Source organism: Lethenteron reissneri, chromosome 36, assembly GCF_015708825.2.
Source record: "Lethenteron reissneri isolate LAM-NWPU_2019-01 chromosome 36, ASM1570882v1, whole genome shotgun sequence".
Classification (NCBI taxonomy): Eukaryota; Metazoa; Chordata; class Hyperoartia; order Petromyzontiformes; family Petromyzontidae; genus Lethenteron; species Lethenteron reissneri.
Window position 1 is genome coordinate 788,008 of NC_083814.1, and position 19,156 is coordinate 807,163.

Genomic DNA, 19,156 nt, shown 5'->3' on the forward strand with positions numbered 1-19,156 from the left:
GCACCTGCTTACGAACCAGGGTAAGAATTTTTCATCCCGCCTATTGAAGGAAGTGTGTGACGCATTGGGTACAAGGAAAATTCAGACATCCCCATACCACCCGCAAACCGACGGGATGGTCGAGCGTCTTCATCGAACATTGACGTCTATGTTGTGCCAACAGGTTAATTCGACTCAGACAGACTGGGATCTCCATGTCCCGGCATTAGCCCCACACGCTTCAACAGGGTATTCACCCTTCTATTTGATGTATGGTCGTGAACCAGAAGCCCCGGCCTTGGTTAGGCTGGGGGTGAAATCTAAAGGAAAGTCGCCAACGGTGCCTGTCCCCATGTGTGAGGCATTGGATCGGTTGAAAGAGGCCAGGGAGGCCTCGCTGGGAAATACGGAACGAAGGCAGGCGGCTAATGAGCGCCTGCACGGTACACAGCCTCCACGTGAACCATGGCAGGTGGGGGACAAGACCTGGTTACATTGTCCGGCCCTGGCAGGGGCCCGTTGAGATTGTGAAAGTTCGTCAGGATCAGAGTGTGAGGATTCGATACGGTTGCCGATTATGTCACATTCACCTGTCGCGCTTGAAGAGATATGTGGTGCCTTATGATGCGTCATCTCCCATCCCGGAACGGCCTGTATTGGATGTGTCCGACGAGCGTACTGTGCGGCGACGGAAGAACGCACCTCAGCAGTCTACCCCTCATGTGTCTGCAGGATCGCCATTTTTGAGTCAGGGGACACCCCGGGACACACGAGACCACGTTGGGATCTCATCGGAGAATGGCCGGTGTAGCGACGATAGGCGCACGTTTCGGGCAGGACGCTGCCCCGCAACCACGGACAGAGATGCCCTGCCCCCTGTTCAGTCGAGCCGGGGCGACGGACCGGCTGCGGGAACCCGCTCAAGACGATTTACTTTTTCTTAAAACTTTGGGAGTTGGGGATTGTGTACATTGTTGTATATTGTGGTTTCCTTGAATGTTGTTTCCGCGTGATGCGTTGTTTAGCCGGGACGGCTAACTTTTTAAACGGGGGGGGGGGGGGGGGGGGGGGTGATGTAGGACTTGAAATATCACGCGCCACGCATTGTTGCTAGGTAAGCGAGCAGAGTACAGTGGGAGCATCTGAGGACACGGTTGTTGTTGTCGTGGCATTAAGGGGGAGGACGTTAAGAGACGCGACAGGTGTTAGGGGTGACTGAGGACGCAGGCCAGTGATTGGTCAGGAGGGTGAGTGGTTAATGACCGGCGCCGGCCTGGCGGCAATAACATGGTCACGTGAGGCTGGGGGCCTGGGGGCGAGTAGCAAAGCGGGGGATGAGATAATTGATTGGGACTGATTGGTGCGGGGATAAAGGGCACAGCGTAACGGAGAGACAGGAGTCTTGGTTGGGATTGGAGCTGGAGTGGTTGGTGCCCGGGACAGAGACGGAGCAGCAGTGAGCAGGGATAGATACGATAAGGATAGAGAGAACACAGTGTACGGTAGAGTGGATAGAGAGAACAGTGTACGGTAGCAGTGGATAGAGAGAACACAGTGTACGGTTAGCAGTGGATAGAGAGAACACAGTGTACGGTAGCAGTGGATAGAGAGAACACAGTGTACGGTAGTAGTGGATAGAGAGAATACAGTGTACGGTAGAAACGGGGAGACATGGAGTGTTGTTAATGGCGGGTTGTGCATCGGAGCGAATGGAGAGACACGGAGCGATGATGAGGTGTGAACTCTACGCGTGAATAAACAAGACGAGAAAAACGAGAGTACGAGTCCTACATAAATATCATGGAAGCGGGTTCACAAGTGCGGATGTTCGTAAGTCAAGGACTATATATGGACTTCAACAGAATGTTGTAGCAAGTGCTGTTAGTGAGCATCTATTGAGGCCGGCACGGCACATGAAGTAGGTGACCATCTCCACTCCCAACCACCGTCGTCTCCACAGGTACTCATTTTAGGCAGTCGACTCAAATTTTTTTTTCATCATCGATGCTGATTTAGCGGGAATCGAATTCCAGTCGCTGGATTTTAAGCATAGTGCAGTAACCCCTGCACCACATACCAAATATCCACCTTATAGCATTAGAAGCCTGCAGGGGCAAGTGGTGTCAGCAATCACCTATGATAGCTGGCAAAATTTCAGGTTCTTGGTGCAAGTCGGCCAGGAGATGGGCAACAGGTTGCAGCTGCTGTGCAAATCCCACACCTGTGTGTGGCAGCATTGATCAAGAAAACACAACATATTTATAGAGTTTAATTGGACTTTCAAGTCCATTGCACAGGGCATCTAGCTGTCCTCTATTCACTCTTCAGATTGGCTTCAACCAGGCAGCAAATTGGTGACTGGCATGCCAGCGGAAGTGGCACACTATCATGTAGATGAAGCCGCTGTGATAGGAGTGCCGTGGAGGTGAAGACCATGCTCGGGCATCTCACAAGTATCTGTGGACGAGATACTGTGACGATGATGACGATTTGCTGGTCGCGTCCAAGCCGGCTTTTCACCATGGATGGTGCAGCACAGCTCTGTGTCGTGCTGTCCCACCGGCCTGGGGACACATACTCTGCTGTCACCCCGTGTGTCCACCAGCAGACACGCGAGGCGAGATGGGTGGGGGGTGACGGCCATGGGTGAATGAAGCTTCCAGCATAACGGAAGGCAAAAATCGTAGGACTTGGCAACTGGGACAAGCAGAGTCCACATTATCTGGGTACACCATAGCGGCCCCCTGCTGATTCTGTGGTGGATGAGAGCAGTGCCAAAGCAACATTCATCCTGCGTTTGGAGGAGTCCGAGTCACTCGACAGCACCTTATTTTATTAGTGTTTTATTTTATATTCTTAGGTTTTTTCGGTAAAGTCACGTAGGTAAAACCATTAAAAAGTAAAATAAAATAAAAAAATAAAAATCACGACGTTTCGGAGGCAACACAAGCTTGTCTTCAGGTGGTACCGTCACAGCCACGACAGCTGTATCAAGTAAATGAGATTGCAGGAGTTACCACTGCGTTTATATAATGGTTGGAGAAGGTGGTGGGGCAAGGGCCGCATACTTATTAATATGGTAAGGTGAGGCTTGAGACTAAGAATAGACTGCCTAACAAAGGCTGAGCCTTTGTTATGGAGAGGTGCGGTTTGTGACTCAACCTGTAACAGGGAGACCACCACTAAACATGGTAAAACAGTAATGGTTGTCTGTCAAATAAGTGTAGTTAAATCTTTTTTGCATGGTTAATCACATCTTTCCAATGATTACTCAGTTTGTAACCGTCATCACGATTGAAATTATGTCTGTGTTTGTATATTTGTATGGCTTCGTGTACAAACCTTTGATGGTAGCCAGGAGGTTTGCAGAGAACCTTGGTCTCGGAAAATACAGTTTCATGAGAGCCCACCGAGTTGTAGCAATGATCGGCAACGGCCGAAGAATCAGTTCTGCCGTGTTTCAGATCTGACTTGTGCTCGCGGACACGATCAGAAACATGACGTTTCGTTTCTCCAATGTAGCAATCACCACAAATGCAACTCAATTTGTAGACTCCAGGATACTGTAAGTCAGGAACGACATCCTTCACAGATGGAATCAAATCACGGATTTTATGCACTGTACTGAATCAGACTTGGATCTTATGTTTGTTTAGAATTTTGGAGATCTTTTTGGTCACGCCTGCTATATATGGTAACGTGATAGTTTTGGTCGGAGTTTCATGTGGCTGTTTCTGTATGGTGGGAGAGACAGCTTGGCGGATAGTGCGGTCAGAGTATCCGTTCATCCTGAGGGCCCGATATACATGTCTTAATTCACCGGCCAGGTGGTGTTGGTCAGCAATGCTATGGGCTCTGTGGTATAGCGTTTTGATGAGAGAATTCTTTTGAGATGGGTGGTGGTGGGAATCCGGTTTCAAGTAGGAATCTGTGTGGGTGGCTTTCCTGTAGACAGAATGTCCCAAGGAATAATAATAAGTATGCGGCCCTTGCCCCACCACCTTCTCCAACCATTATATAAACGCAGTGGTAACTCTTGCAATCTCTCATTTACTTGATACAGCTGTCGTGGCTGTGACGGTACCACCTTAAGACGGAAGCTTGTGTTGCCTCCGAAACGTCGTGATTTTTATTTTTATTTATTTTACTTTTTAATGTTTTTACCTACGTGACTTTACCGAAAAAAACCTAAGAATAATAATCATTGCAGTCACGAAAGCTTCAAATCTAGAATTGTTTTATTTTAGTGTATAAGCATTGGATGCTTAAGTCTAGCAAGAGATCACTAGCCGTGGTTGTAACACCGAGTAACTTAAATTGCATTTACATTACTATCATGAAATGCATAGGCACATTCCCATATGCAGAGCTGAATTCACAGGGGCATGGAAACGTACCACTCAAATATTTGGAACAATTAGTCTTAATATCAAATAGAGCACAAAATGGCCATCACATTCTAGTCTTTATTAATAACTATACATATGTAAGTTAATACATACAAAATGTTGAGGTTAAGGAAACAGTTCATTGCAGTGTTGACAATGCAGCGGAAAGTTCATTGATGTTATCCAGATATACTTGAAAGATTTTCCATTTCTGAAAAGCAAGAATTAGAATGTGAGAAACAATCCGAAAAAACATGTAAAACAATTACAGTACAGCAGAACTAAAAACAAAACCACATTGATACCAGCGGACCATATTGTGGATCATATACCCCACAATTCACCAGTTTTTTGGAGCTCTCCAAATCTGTATTGAATCATATAGATATGTTTTTACTAGGGTTGTTAAATAACTGGTAAATCAGTAATCGTTTTTCAGACTAAATTACCGATCCTGGAAGTCAGGAACTAGTCGTGGATTCAAATGAAATGTTAGTAATGAATGTACTAATTTGTATACGCGAACGTACAGCCCGCATAGCAGCCCCAGTCACCACGTGGTGCAATTTCCCCTGTTTCTGAGCAGTTAACACGTACAAGTGCAATCTTGCAATTGCTCACCTCCATTAGAGGCAGCCCTAAAAGGTATCTTAGAAAAGGTGGACATGCCCACACTTTACCCCACCACACATGACCTGCTGAGCGACTGTGGTGCACCTATGTATACTCCTGGACGGACAGGGGCACGAGGATTAAGGAAACTTGCTTCGTTGTTTCAAATGCCGCACCTTGAGATGGAATGGAACCGGTGACCTCTGGATTGCAAGTCTAGTGCGCAACCCATGACACTATGGCAAAGTCCCTTAATTTCTCACTTAAAAAGATAAAAATGTGTTTTTGCTGAAGAAAATGTTCCATGTAGCAACGAGGTAACAATTTTTTTCTTATCATTTTTAATAGTTACCGATTATGCAATTTCCCATAATTGGCAACTGTGCATTGCAGGTCGTCACAGTTATGAATGGAAATGTCTTCACCTCAACGTGACAAGACATGTAAAATTTAAATATTGCAGAAAAAATGCAACAAGAAACATAATCGCCAATGAAGTTTTTAAATTCAGTTATTTTGCAAAATCGTGAATCACACCAATGCAACTGGTTAAAACAAGTTACCGTTTTGATACAAATATAAATGTTTACAGCAATAACAGTGTAACACATTTTTTGTTTTGTTTGGTTCCTGGGTAGCAAGTGTTATTTCCTAATTGCTTGTGCCTCAAAGTACAGAAAATGGCTATTATTCTCCACAATCTTTGCTTTTATGACCAGGACAGTGATTTTTTGAAATTTACATTTTTTCCAGAAAATTCCAGATAGATTCAGTGCTGAGTAAACTTGGAGTAACTTGTAGAACTTTCCAGTAATATAAATAGTAGTATAAATACAGGGGCCTTAAGCCCACCAGTTCAGTTTAGTTCCAGCTGTATAAGTGGATACATATCTGCATTTTTCTGAGATGGCATCAAGAGGCTGCATGCATCCAGCAGACACATTTTGCTGTCTGCGGCCAATTTATCAAGACAAGAACAAAAAAGTACTCTGTTGAAGCATCTGCTAAGATGTGCGAGGCCTACAAGGCATATTTCGGCAAGCCTGCCAGGGATCAAAACAAACCCTGGGCACCTCATTTCACCTGCGAGCAATGCAGAAAAAACTCTGGAAGATAAGATGGACAATTGTTTCTTGGAATTTTATGTTATAAATTTGTTACAATTTTTTAAATTGTAAAAGTTTTAAATTAAAAAGTTTGACCATTTTCAATGTCATTGAAAAAATATCATGTATAAATGTCATTTTTTGTCTGTCCGTCTGTATGTGTGTTCACGCGCTTGCGAGGGATTTGGCTCTCAAATGGTGGGGTTTTACGTAAAAATGTATTTGCCACGTACCACGCCGAAAGCCCCACGGTTGGCAAGCGCTATTCCTTTTTCACGTCCGTCACCTTTAAATTAGTTTAATTAGCGATTCTGTGCGTTTTTTGTTATTTATTTTATACGCGCGCTCGACCACACCAACTCACGCATTTTGGTGGGGGGGAGGGACCATGCGCGGCCGGGGGGATGGTGGGGGGGGGGTAGCGGCCAGCCCCCAGCCTGCAGGCTGGGCAATCGAGGCAAGGCCGGGGGCTCTGCATGGGACTAGGCCTCACCACTCCACTTTGTCAGGTTCATGGTTTGTGCTATAAGTCGATATATACTGCTATAGAGTCAGCATGTACTACTGTTGTGATAGCATGTACCACCAGTCAGTATGCACTGCTGTAATCATAGCAGGTTACACCACAGGATGCACTGCTGTAGTGAAAGCAGGTACCACCAACTTCAGAATGCATTTCTGTAGTTATAGCAGGCACCACCACAGTCGGTATGCACTGCTGTAATCATAGCAGGTACCACTGCAGTCAGTATGCACTGCTGTAGTGAAAGCAAGTGCCACCACAGTCAGTATGCACTGCTCTAATCATACCAGGAACCCCCGCAGTCAGTATGCACTGCTGTAATCATACCAGGTACCACCAGTCATTATGCACTGCTGTAATCATAGCAGGTCCCACCACAATATGCACTGCTGTAATCATAGCAGGTACCACCACATTTAGTATGCACTTCTGTTGTCAAAGCATGCACCACCAAAGTCACTATGCATTGCTGTAGTTATAGCAGGCAGTTCAGAAGGATTCTTGCCAAGATTTTGCCAGCGATTGATAGTATGGAGATGCCTCTATGGTTGTCGCAGGCCTGTCGATTGCCTTTCCTCTTATAGAGATGGATTATAGAGGCATCCTTGAACTCCTGGGGAACGGCTTCTAATGTCCACAGAGACTGGAAAAGGTCGGTCAGTTTCAAGACTAAGCGAAGCCCTCCAGCCTTGTAGATTCCTGCTGGAATAGCATCGGACCCTGGAGCTTTGCCTGATGAGAGGAGGCTTATGGCTTTGCTGGTTTCCTCAATTGATGGTAGAACAAGGGACTGGTTTATTTCAACTTGAGGCAGTCTCGCAATTGCCTCCTCATTTATGCATGATGGTTGGTTGAGGACTGCACTGAAGTGTTCAGCCCACCTCGCAAGTATTTTGTCCTTCTCTGTGAGGAGTGTTGTTCCATCTGCATACAGGAGAGGTGAAGTTGCTGAGTGTTGCAGACCATAGACCTGCTTGAGTGCATTATAGAGGCACTTGGTGTTGTTACTGTCAGCGTAGGACTGAATCTCCTCAGCTTTTGCACACAGCCAGGTGTCTTGCATGACTCTGAGTCTCCACTGGACAACCCTGCGAATGTTGAGGAAGGCAGTTTTCTTTAAGCTTGAGCTGCTGTCATTCAAATATGCTCATACAGGCGATGTTTTTCGTCAAGGAGTGCTCAGACTTCTGCATCGTTCTCATCAAACCAATCTTGATGTGTATGTATGGGAACACCAATGTAATTCAAGGGCTGTATAATGCAACACGGTCTTGAGAGCAGTCCAGTCTGCCTCAGCATCTGTATGTTCGAAGCTTAGAGACTCCAGGTGATGGTCTAGAGCCTCAAAAAAGGCCAGTCTGGTGTGTTCCTGTTGTAGGGGAGTGATGTGAAGATGCTTGACACGTCTTTTTCCTTGTGGGCGTCTGGAAGGCTTAATCCGGATGTTAAGTTTTGAGATGATGAGATGAAATGATGGTCAGTCACACTGACATCGTGCCGGTCGCTCCTTCTCATGATGACGTAGTCAATCAAGTGCCAGTGGTGTGAACGAGGATGCATCCATTAAGTTGTATTGCGCTTTGGTAGTTGGAATATCGTGTTGGTGATGAGCAGGTCAAATTCAGAGCATGTTTTCAGCAGCAAAAGACCGTTGCTGTTACATTTTCCAATGCCATGTGCACCTATTACTCCATTCCATGATCGATGGTCACTTCCAACTCTGGCATTGAATTCGCCAATTATCAGGAATTTGTCAGAGCTGGCTGTGGCAGCAATAATGACTTCCAGGTCATTATAAAACTTGGTTTTGATCTCCTCACGATCATGGTAGGGGCATAGGCACTGATGACGGTGGCCTCCTTTTTACCCAATTGGTGGAGTTTTAAGGTAATTTAACGGTCGTTTATACCCTTGGGTTGGCTTGCCAGTTGGTTGACCAGGTGGTTTTTTACTGCAAAACCAACACCAGCATCACGTTTCTCCTCCTGGCCTCATCCGCTCCAGAAGAATGTGTAACCTGCACCCACTTCAGTCACCTGTCCAGTATTGGCCAGTCGGGTCTCACTAAGGGCAGCAACATCCATATTATATCTGCCTAGCTCTCTGCCCACAAGGGTGGTGCGTCTCTCAGGTCTTTTTGATCCAGACGTGTCCATCAAAGTCCGCGCATTCCAGGCGCCAACAGTGAGTGGTATCACTTTGGTCTTTTTCATTTTATTTATTTTTCGACCGCAAGTATGGGATCCCGCCAGCTGCGGTAGGAAGGCCAAGATGTTTTGAAGCAGGCAATGTTTAGGGTACCTTTTCTAACCCTTTCCTCACTATGGAGGTGAGCAGTGTGATCCTGATTAGGGCTGCTCAGTGACTCAGGGTGCTGCCGGACTTCACTGCTGCTTCAGTCCAGTGAGGGAACGACCAATATCCTGAGCCGCCTGCATGCAGGTTTGCGGCTACAGCTTCCAGCATATCCGTGCCTGCTGCTTCGTCGCTCACCCATCGCCACCGGACTTGGATAATGACGATGGTAAAAAGTGCCATGACTTGCGCGGAGAACTTGGATTTAAGTGAGGGTGATTTGCGCAGCATCAACCTCACTCTCTCGACCAGCCCCATCTGTACCCAGTGGCAAGATGTAGTCAAGACGACTGGAGATGGTCCTGGTTGCAGTGGAAGGTCCAAAGACCCTTTTGGTGGAATTTCCTCCACCAGGTGTTCCACATGCTCAGGCTCAGACAAGCTGAGTTTTCAGGGTTAGTTAACCACCGCCCGGGGTTCGGCGTTGGCAGCTGCTGATTGTACCGACTCACCAAGGATGTTGAGCCTGGTATGCGCCTACGGTAGCAGCTAGAGGGCCGGCCCAGATTAAACAAGCCTGAAGCACAACTAGCTGGTCAGACACTATGCACTGCTGTAATCATTGACAGCTCATCCAGGAGCATCAAAGCCGTGCTGTTCCATGATGGTAACAAGTACCCGTCTCTTCCCCTGGCTCACTCGGTGCACCTCAAGAGGATTACAACAGCATCAAGACCTTGCTGGACACCTTAAAGTATGATGAGTATGGCTGGGAGATCGGAGACTTCAAAATTGTGGCATTACTGATGGGTCTCCAAGGCGGTTTACCTAGTTTCCCTGCTATCTTTGCCTTTGGGACAGCAGGGACACCAAGGTGCATTACCACAGGTGGGACTGGTCACAGCAGACCGAGTTCTCTTTAGGGAGGAACAACATCAAGTGGGAGCCACTGATGGACCCCTGGAAGGTGCTGATGCCACCACTGCACATCAAATTGGGCCTTATGAAACAATTTGTCAGAGCTGTAGATAAGAAGTCGGCAGCCTTCAAGTACCTTCAAGACTTCTTCCCTAAGCTGTCTGAGGCAAAGGTCAAAGCCGGTGTCTTCGTCGGACCACAGATAAAGGAGATCCTGGAGTGCAATTAATTCCCCAAGAAGCTCACTAGTAAGGAAAAAGCGGCTTGGAACAGCTTTGTGGCAGTGGTTCGCGGCTTCCTGGGCAATCACAAGGTCCAAAACTATGTGGAGCTGGTTGAGACACCGGTGAAGAACTACGGCACAATGGGCTGTAGGATGTCCCTCGAAGTCCATATCCTTGATGCTCATCTTGATAAATTCAAGAACATGGGAGCGTACTCGGAGAAGCAAAGCGAGCGCTTCCACCAGGATATACTGGACCTTGAACGCCGCTACAGTATGAGAACATGATGGGAGACTACATTTGGGGGCTGATTCGTGAAATAGATTTACAGTATAATCATAAATCTCGAAAAACTACTCGCATCTAAACCTTTTTTAGTCATTTTTGTATTATGTTCGTATAAATACATATTAATTTTTATTAATAATTTTTTCTGACTTTATGTGAACGAAATCGCACAAATTTGCCCGTTTTCTCATTGAAAATAGGTAAATTTCAAAATATCACTGTCCTGGTCACAAATGCAAAGTTTGTGGGGAATAATAGCCATTTTCTATACTTTATAGGCATAAGCAATTACAAAATAACACTTACTACCCAGGAACAAAAATGTGTTACATAGTGTTACCATAACTGAGAAACCAAGGGAGATGCTAGGGGGGGATAGCACACTCGACTTGCAATGCAGAAGTCGCTGGTTCGATTCCATCTACTTTATGCGGAAGTTGAAACAAAAGTGCACGTTTCCTGAATCGTGCCTCTATCTACCCAATAGTAAACATGAGTGCACCACACTTAGTCGATCAGCAAGGCCACGTACAGTGGGGTAAAGTGTGAATGTGACCATTTCTTCCAATCCGTCTGGTCAGCGGGAAAGAGTCGACCAAATACCCTCGAGAGTTCCCTCTAGTGGAGGTCCTTCCACCAGCAGTGGTGCGAGTGTCCCAATTGTAGGGTTACGCCTGTAACATTTAAAGTGAGAAACGAGAGCAGATTTTACCACCCGGTGACTTTAGGCCACCGTGCCTTTTGCACGCCCTAAACGACGCATTTATTGCTGGTTTATATTGCTGATTGCTGACTTGTCGGAACTGGTAACCGACTTTCAGAACTGGTAACCCAATTTTGAGAATGGTTACTGGTTTACTAGTTATTGTTTAACAGCCATAACGGGCAGCAGTAAGCCCACAGTTGAAATTAATTCACTACCTGTGAAAGTGTCTGAATTTCATCTGCAGATGTATCCAAAGTAGACATATTCTTTCGGAGTTGGGTCACCAACACGACAGCTTTCTCCAGTTCCTTCAATGAAACACGTCCATTACGAAGTATCGTCACATGACATGTACAGTACAGGCAACATCGGTCAATGATAAAAAAAATTCGAGTTTAAACAAAAACGAAGTGTGCATAGAAGCGTGGAGTGATGCATGTTTGGAATTGCATCGAGGCATAGTACACATGGATTTGTGGACATACGCAGATTAAGATACAATGATCTTCACACAGGAGTTGATAGGCTATGATGATAACACAATTAAGAGATGCTTGTTTAAAATAACATGGATACAAATAATAATAATAGGTTCTTACACCACCCAAACTAAAACTTCTTAATTTTGATGTTTTACCTACGTGACTTTACCGAAAAAACCTAAGAATATGAATCCTTGCAGTCACGAAAGCTTCAAGTCTAGAACCACCCAAACTATTAAGTGGGCTTTGGTAGGGGCGGTGTAATTCGATAAAAGCGGACTGAAATAAAAGTGGCGCTAAACCAATCAAAAAAAGGGGATTGAGGGGGCGTGCCACTTGCACGTGATGTACCCAGCTCGATCTAGGAAAAAATCTTTGCTTCAATTACATTTTATTGATTGTGCTCATTTGCTCGCAGAATTGGAAACAAAAGCGACCACTCACACGCTACAATGATGAAATCGGACACAGTAAAAACAATTTTTAAAGGCATAACACTTTTTGATATATAGAATCAATATAGCTCCATTAGCGGAGGGTTTTAAGGGGCCATCCAGTTAGTACGTACACATGGAAGGGAAAACAAACCCAAATGCGCACGCTTGTTTATGGGGGGCCTACTGACAATGTACGTACGTATAGGAAACGGGGGGGGGGGGGGGATGAAGCCTCAATAAAAATTTGTCTATATTGGCCTTCAAATGAGCCACAGTTCAGTTTCTTCAACGGTCAGACAAGTCCTACTGGGAGAAGTAGGACTGTGGGAGATGTGTCACTTGTATGCCACCGTACCGCTGACTGCTAGCTATCAATTCTAGATTTGAAGCTTTCGTGACTGCAAGGATTCATACTCTTAGGTTTTTTTCGGTAAGGTCACGTAGGTAAAAAATAATAAAATAAAAATTCATAAAAGTAATAATAAAAATAAAATAATAAACTACGATGTTTCGGAGGCAACACAAGTCTCCGTCATCAGGTGGGACCGTCACAGCTAGATTTACTGTATCAAGTGAGGCAAAACATTTCAAGATACAAGCTCTTAAATACAAGTTAAGGGGGGAGGAGGGGCTTATCTGAATGTGGTAGCCAATGAATGGAACGTATTGGGGGGGGGCGGGGCTAAAAGAGATCAAATGCACATGCTTAAGGTGCATATGCTAAAGGTGCATATGCTAAAGGTGCACATGCTAAAGGTGCACATGCTAAAGGTGCACATGCTAGAAGAGAACGACAAAGCACATGTTGTTTTACCCAGTATTGGTTGATAATCCAAATACATAAAGGAGAGTACTGTTAAACGTTGGGGATGTTAACACTCGGTAAAGTAGAATAGTACCTGTCAAATAAGATTTGCTTTGATTACATTTTATTGATTGTGCTCATTTGCTCGCAGATTTCTATTCTACTTTACCGAGTGTTAACATCCCCAGCGTTTAACAGTACTCTCCTTTTATGTATTTGGATTGTCAACCAACACTGGGTAAAACAACATGTGCTTTGTCATTTTCTTCTAGCATGTGCACCTTTAGCATGTGCACCTTTAGCATGTGCATTTGTTCTCTTTTAGCCCCACCCCCCCCCCCCCAATACGTTCCATTCATTGGCTCCCACATTCAGATAAGCCCCTCCCCCCCCCCTCCTCCTCCCTTAACTTGTATTTAAGAACTTGTATCTTGAAAATTTTTGCCTCACTTGATACAGTAAATCTAGCTGTGACAGTCCCACCTGATGACGGAGACTTGCGTTGCCTTCGAAACGTCGTGATTTATTATTTTTATTATTACTTTTATTAATTTTATTTTTACCTACGTGACTTTACCGAAAAAACCTAAGAGTATGCTAGCTATCACTCAGCTCAGCAGCGAGTCTGACAGTCTGGCAGCTTGCCCCATGGATTACACATCCTTCAATATGGCCTCACTGCAGACTGCCGCTGGCTCAAGATTTTAGCTGCCGTGGTGCTGTTTGTGCTGCTGCCGCCCGAACTTCAGTAGTAACATTGGTCTGTACATCGGTCTACTGTTACAGCAGATGTTCAGTCGACGCACTTTATATAGACTAGTTCACCGAGTTTTCATTGTCTTTTAAGATCATAATAGACGTGTTTTTGAATAACCAGTCAGGAGAACCAGGTTAAAAACCAGGCTAGTCTACATTATAGATTGCCAGTACTCACCCAGCTTAATAACCATTGATACAGTCTACATTATAGACTACCAGTACACTCACCAAACTTAATAACCAGTCTACAGTCTACATTATATATTGCCAGTACACTTACTCCGATTAAGAACAAGGCAGTCGATGCACTTTATATAGACTAGTTAGTGTGCTTTTTTTAATTTTCCTTATTTTTTTTTCTATTCACGTGATTTTATCGAAAGAGCCAAATAATATGTTCATTATTCTTTGGTTCTTTCTGTAAAGTCATGTAGGTATAAAATTTAATAAATCACGTTTCGGGCGCAACACAAGCGTCCATCATCAGGTGGGAAAGCATGGTCTGCTGCTGAGGCAGTCTGCCTCAGCAGCAGACCATGCGCAACACACTTGTGTTGCGCCCGAAACGTCGTGATTTATTTTATTTTATACCTTCGTGACTTTACCGAAAGAACCAACGAGTATGGATTCCTGCAGTCACGAAAGCTTCAAATCTATATGTTCCTCCTTAATCGTATTATAGCGCGTGAGGGCTAGAAGGGATGGTCAATAATAATAATAACATAGGAGCAGCCAGTGAATTAGCCGTGCCCGTGAAGTTATCTATCGACAAGGAGTACGAGCGCTTCGGATGAGAGCGACGTGTGCATGGATTTGACCGGGCAGTGCGAAAGGGTTTGTATTAAAATGCGTTAACGACTGCTATTTTATGCAGCACTGACGCCTCCCAATATCTTACAAAGGGAGTGGATAGTTGGGGAGAGAATTAGCAATTAGTGATGGGAGTAGAGTTGTGAAAAGAGGGTAGAGAGGACCGAGTGGAGTGAGTTGGGAGGGAGGGGAGTGTAGAGATGAGAGCGCAGTGGAGAGAGAGGCGATTTTAGAGAGATGCGAGAGCAGTGGAGAGGGAGGGGAGAGCAGAGGGAGGGGAGAGCAGAGGGAGGTGAGAGCAGAAGGGAGAGGGGGGGTGGAGCGGCGCACCCGGACGATCTCCGCGCTGAACGCGCCGCGCAGCTCCGTCTCCTCTCGCGAGGCCATCTTTCTTTCCCGCGCGATTTCGTCTCTCGCCGCTTCCGGCTACGTCACCGACGACGTCACCGCGCTGCCCCGGAAACGAGTCGGGGGAGGGGTCAGGAGGAGGGAGAGCCCCGCCCCTCACTCCCTGGAGAGGAGGAGGGAGAGCCCCGCCCCTCACTCCCTGGAGAGGGGGGGGGAGAGCCCCGCCCCTCACTCCCTGGAGAGGGGGGGGGGATCCCGCGACTCGTGCCGGTGAAGGTCCACGTGGGGGTCGCGCTCCTCCCCCCTCCTGCCGTCATTAACGCAGCGAGCGGCTTCTGCAGGGCGAGGCGAGCAGCAGCAGCTGGAGAAGGTCGCCGTGAGTAAAGGAGGTCACGACGTGGGGTCATGGCGGGTTAGGGGGGATGTCTTGCTCTCTCTGTCGGCTTGTCGGCTAATGCGGTCAAGCCTCTCGGAGCCGGGCGTGGGTTTTATTTTTTGCGACTTGTTTCAATGCGAGAGAAGCCTTCAACCAGCAGTAGATAGAGCGTGGCTGTTGACGGTGATGACGGGAAAGTTAATCGGCACGGTATCCGAACCCGATCCGGATGACACTTAAAAAAACCGCGCCCTGTATACGCGATAATAAATAACACGTTGCGTACAGTATACTTACATAAGCCGTAGGCGACGCGAGAAATAAGGCGCGTGGGGGTTTAGCCCCGGCCCAAGAGCCCCTCCAGGCGGTACCGCGTCCCGACGCTTGTCAGAAGACGCTGCCCCGACCCGCACGGCTGCTGCTGGGGGCGGGCGGGCGGGCGGGCTTCAACCAGCACCACCGCCAGTGTTCCACCACGGCCGCGCCGCGAGATTTAAGCGAACCGGCGACCTCCGGATGGCAAAGGTCTAAGCGTGTTGATCGTCATACACCAAATGTGTCACGATTTATTGTAGGGCGCTTAATTGACCACTGGGAAGCGTGCGGCGCGTAGGGTATATTGAACTTCTTTCGCACCATACGTAGCCACACTGCCAATCGGAGGTGCGGGGGAAGGACAACAAACTAAACACGAAAACGCAGTTCTCAAGAAATTAGTTTTCCGTAGAGATTTAAAAGTACATAGCTGAAGTGGCTTCCTAATATCGGAGGAGCATTCCAGACTACCACATAAGTCATCTGAAAGCGTGCGATGGCTTAGCCAGAAGCTGCTGCGAGGATGACCGGAACTCGCGTGATGTTTTATGCACCTTGCCGAGATCGGCAGCGAGGTATTGTGGTTCATTCTGGCATACACTTTGTGCATAATGAGTGCGACCTTGTGTGAGCATTACTGGCTGGTAAACCCGAGGCTATACGTGAGGAGAGACCACACGCGAAGCTCCACGTTGTCCTAAAATCTCCTGATAGCTTCACAGCTCGCAGAACAAAACCTGTCTCCGAAGCGCTGGCTCACAGGCTTGCATCGCTTTCACAGCGGACACTGCTGTCGCCGCAGCTGCCTATGATGACTTAATGACAGTGTTGCTGCCCATGATGATTTTGAGAATTCTACTGCTACTTATAATACAGTAATCTACTTGAGTACATTTTGTAATTTGGCGAATTTGGACCGTTAACGCCGATGTTTCGAATGATGTCAGGGGATCTGTATTGTCCACTGTGCAGCAACCCGTGCCTATATTGCAATCGTTAAGACACCCGTAGTAATAACCAGGGCGGCATACCAGATTCGTACTGCAAACCTTTGCAACATTTGCGGAACGCTGTAACGCTTAGCTTGGTCACCACCCATAAATAAACTAAACTATTAAACTTTTTATTCCAGCAGACCTTGCCGCATCCTGATTGTGATGCTAATTATATATTACGCCCATGATGATTGATAGTGCTTTCAGCTCCTGATGTTACTTGCTGCTTATAATGCTGCTGATGCTGCTGCCATGTATGATGATACCACTATAATCTTGGCAACTATGTGGGCAGTGGCTCTATGAGGGAGTGCTCATCTTATATTGACAGCCGAGAGCCAGTTGGGACATTCCACATTCCTATGGCAGAGGCGAGTCTACCCATAGGACAACCACTGTTGACTTCCCCGTGCTCCACTGCTGAGCCACCTCAGACTCAAGAGTCATTTCAGCTGACAAGGCTCCATTGGGCGGAGCAATTTTGTTCCAAGGACTACCGCAGCCCAAGAGCGTCGACAGTTACAGAAAATTGCAGTTACACAGAGTTATACAAATGTCCATAGAGTTACACAGAGACTCGTGGACCCCAGCCCAAAACAGTATTCAATGGCAACAGTTACAGGACATTGCAGGGTGGAGGGAACGTGCAAACAAACCGGAGCAAAAACATTATTTACACGAAACCCAAGCCAGAAACCCAGTCCCTCGCTTCAGACAGGATCAACAAGAAACGGTGCCTACACACATATCAACAAGTATCAACAAATAATATTACAGACGTGTGTCGGCAATACGTGTGTCGACAAGCCGTGTGTACAGCCTCAGCCATAACGGAGCTTGGTTATGGCATTCATAGGAACAATGGTAGAGGTGAGTCTGCTGCACTAAGTTGAACACGCGCGGCTACAGAAGGTTAATGTGGACACAGTGTTAAGATTTGTGATGAGGCCATTCCAGGATTTGGTGCCGTGCAAGATAAGGTCCTGTAACCTAATCACGTTATTACGCTGTCTGGTGCAGACTGTCATTAGCAAGTACAATAATAATCTTCTTGGCTCTTTCGGTAAAGTCACGTAGAAGGGAAGTAATAAAATAATAAAAATAAAACATAATAAAATTATTTATTATGTTTTATTATTGTATTACTTCCATTCTACGTGACTTTACCGAAAGAGCCAAGAAGATGAATCCCTGCAGTCACGAAAGCTTTAAATTACAATAATAATGATAATGTGCACTTCTTAGGTGCGTTTCTTAATGTCTTTTAAGGGGCATAAGCTTGAACTAGCTTGATATAAAATGGAGCCAGCCGTCGTGAGGCCTTAAACAAGAAAAAGATTATCCTATATTTTACTCGTTTAGGGACAGGAAGTCATCATATTAGTTAAAGAATAGGAAAGATGCATCTTCACATTGGGGTACAAGTGAGTGACCCTGGCTGCCACATTCTGCAACTACAAGGCGTTTGCAATCATTAATCAGAAGAAAACAAATTCATAGACCAGCCTCTGCATTGGCAGTGTGTTTACTTGTTACCTGACCATCAAGTGTGCTTGTCTGCTGTGTAAAGTCTCTCAGTTACTGCTTCAGCTTTGAAAACTTTACGTGAAAGACATCCCTTTATTGATACAACTGTAATGCGGGCGTAAATGGGCGGGGCGGATATGACGATCCGAGAGGGAGGAGTCAGGGTGACGTGGGGGAGAAGTTATAGCGGGGAGACAGGAAGCTATCTGGGTCAGTCGGGGGAGTGAAGGGTGGTGAACACGTTGGGTGGTCGCCGTGCCTCAGCCTGGTGGCTGAGGGGCTCATGACGGCGCCAGCCAGCGGGGTGGAAGGGAGAGTGGAGGATTGAGGTAGGAAATGGCGAGATAGCCAGAGGCCACGAAGGGCTGACATTGGGAGGTGGCGAGATCGCCACGCACGGAGGAACAGGGAGCAGAGATGGAGCTGCTGGGGGAGCAGCCAGAGGGCTGTACCAAGAGCCTGCAGCGGAGCTGCAGGAGCGTGGAAGGCTACGGGAGCGAAGGCAGATGTGGGGCTGCCAGGGTGAGAGTCTCAGGAGGAGTGCCGTGTGGGAAGGAGAACGCGAACCCCAAATAAAGGACACGGAGTCAGCAAGAAGTGTCTGAGTCCTTTTATTACACTGGAGTCAGAAGTGAAACGGCATCTCAAAACACCTGAGAGAAAGAAAAAAAAAAAAAAATATATATTCCTGCTACATCATCCGACGACGACGACCTTCCTCAGACAGTGGACCTGCCTGCGATGGAAGAGGTGATCCGTTCTGGAACGAGTACGGGTCCGGGTGAGCAAGGTGTCGCCGCGTCGGTGGACCTGTCTGTGCCGGAGGACGCCAACTTACGATGGAGACAGATGGTGATGCAGATGGAGACCTTGAAAATCGTGCTGGCGCAACTGTGTGAGTTCACCACGCCGAGGACGGCGTCGGGGAGGCCCGGTGGTGATCCGCAGGCCTCTGCCTTTCCTGCGCTGCCAGCGCCATTGCCACGTGGCACGAAGACGCCATCTTGGGCGTGGCAGGGGAGAAACGGCGGGAAGCCGGCCATCTTGTCTTCACCGCGGCGGGAGGACGCTGCCATCTTCAACATCGCGGCGGAGAGGCAGCCTTGCGCTGCCATCTGGAGGTGCCGCGGGGTGAGCAGCCTGCTGGGAGCTGCTGTTTTTCGAGGGGGTGCTGCGAGGAGAAGACGCCGATGCTGCAGCTGCTGTTTTCGAGGGGGTGCTGCGAGGAGAAGACGCCGATGCTGCAGCTGCTGGGGCGGGAGC

At 47.0% G+C, this 19,156-nt stretch overlaps 1 protein-coding gene and 1 long non-coding RNA gene across 7 annotated transcripts in view; one reads left to right on the top strand and one right to left on the bottom strand.

The window, feature by feature from the left end:
- Positions 1–4,425: 4,425 nt before the first annotated feature.
- Positions 4,426–14,779, bottom strand: LOC133351098 (uncharacterized). The gene is made up of 3 exons (XR_009756146.1): positions 14,663–14,779; positions 11,255–11,347; positions 4,426–4,578 (listed from the first exon to the last, which is right to left on the bottom strand). It is a non-coding gene; the product is annotated as an uncharacterized LOC133351098 (long non-coding RNA).
- A 145-nt stretch (positions 14,780–14,924) lies between these two features.
- Positions 14,925–19,156, top strand: part of LOC133351095 (monocarboxylate transporter 13-like) — a 34,822-nt gene continuing 30,590 nt past the window's right edge. The window contains exon 1 of one of the 6 annotated variants that reach the window (XM_061566028.1): positions 14,925–15,056. Coding sequence is in view for 4 of the 6 variants with exons in the window: in XM_061566030.1 (XP_061422014.1) it covers positions 15,895–15,946 (52 nt within the window). In the remaining 2 variants the exon portion in view is untranslated. Of the gene's footprint in view, positions 15,057–15,115; positions 15,947–19,156 lie in introns of those variants that run through there. The other 5 variants (XM_061566029.1, XM_061566030.1, XM_061566031.1 and 2 more) reach the window with 5 other exon arrangements.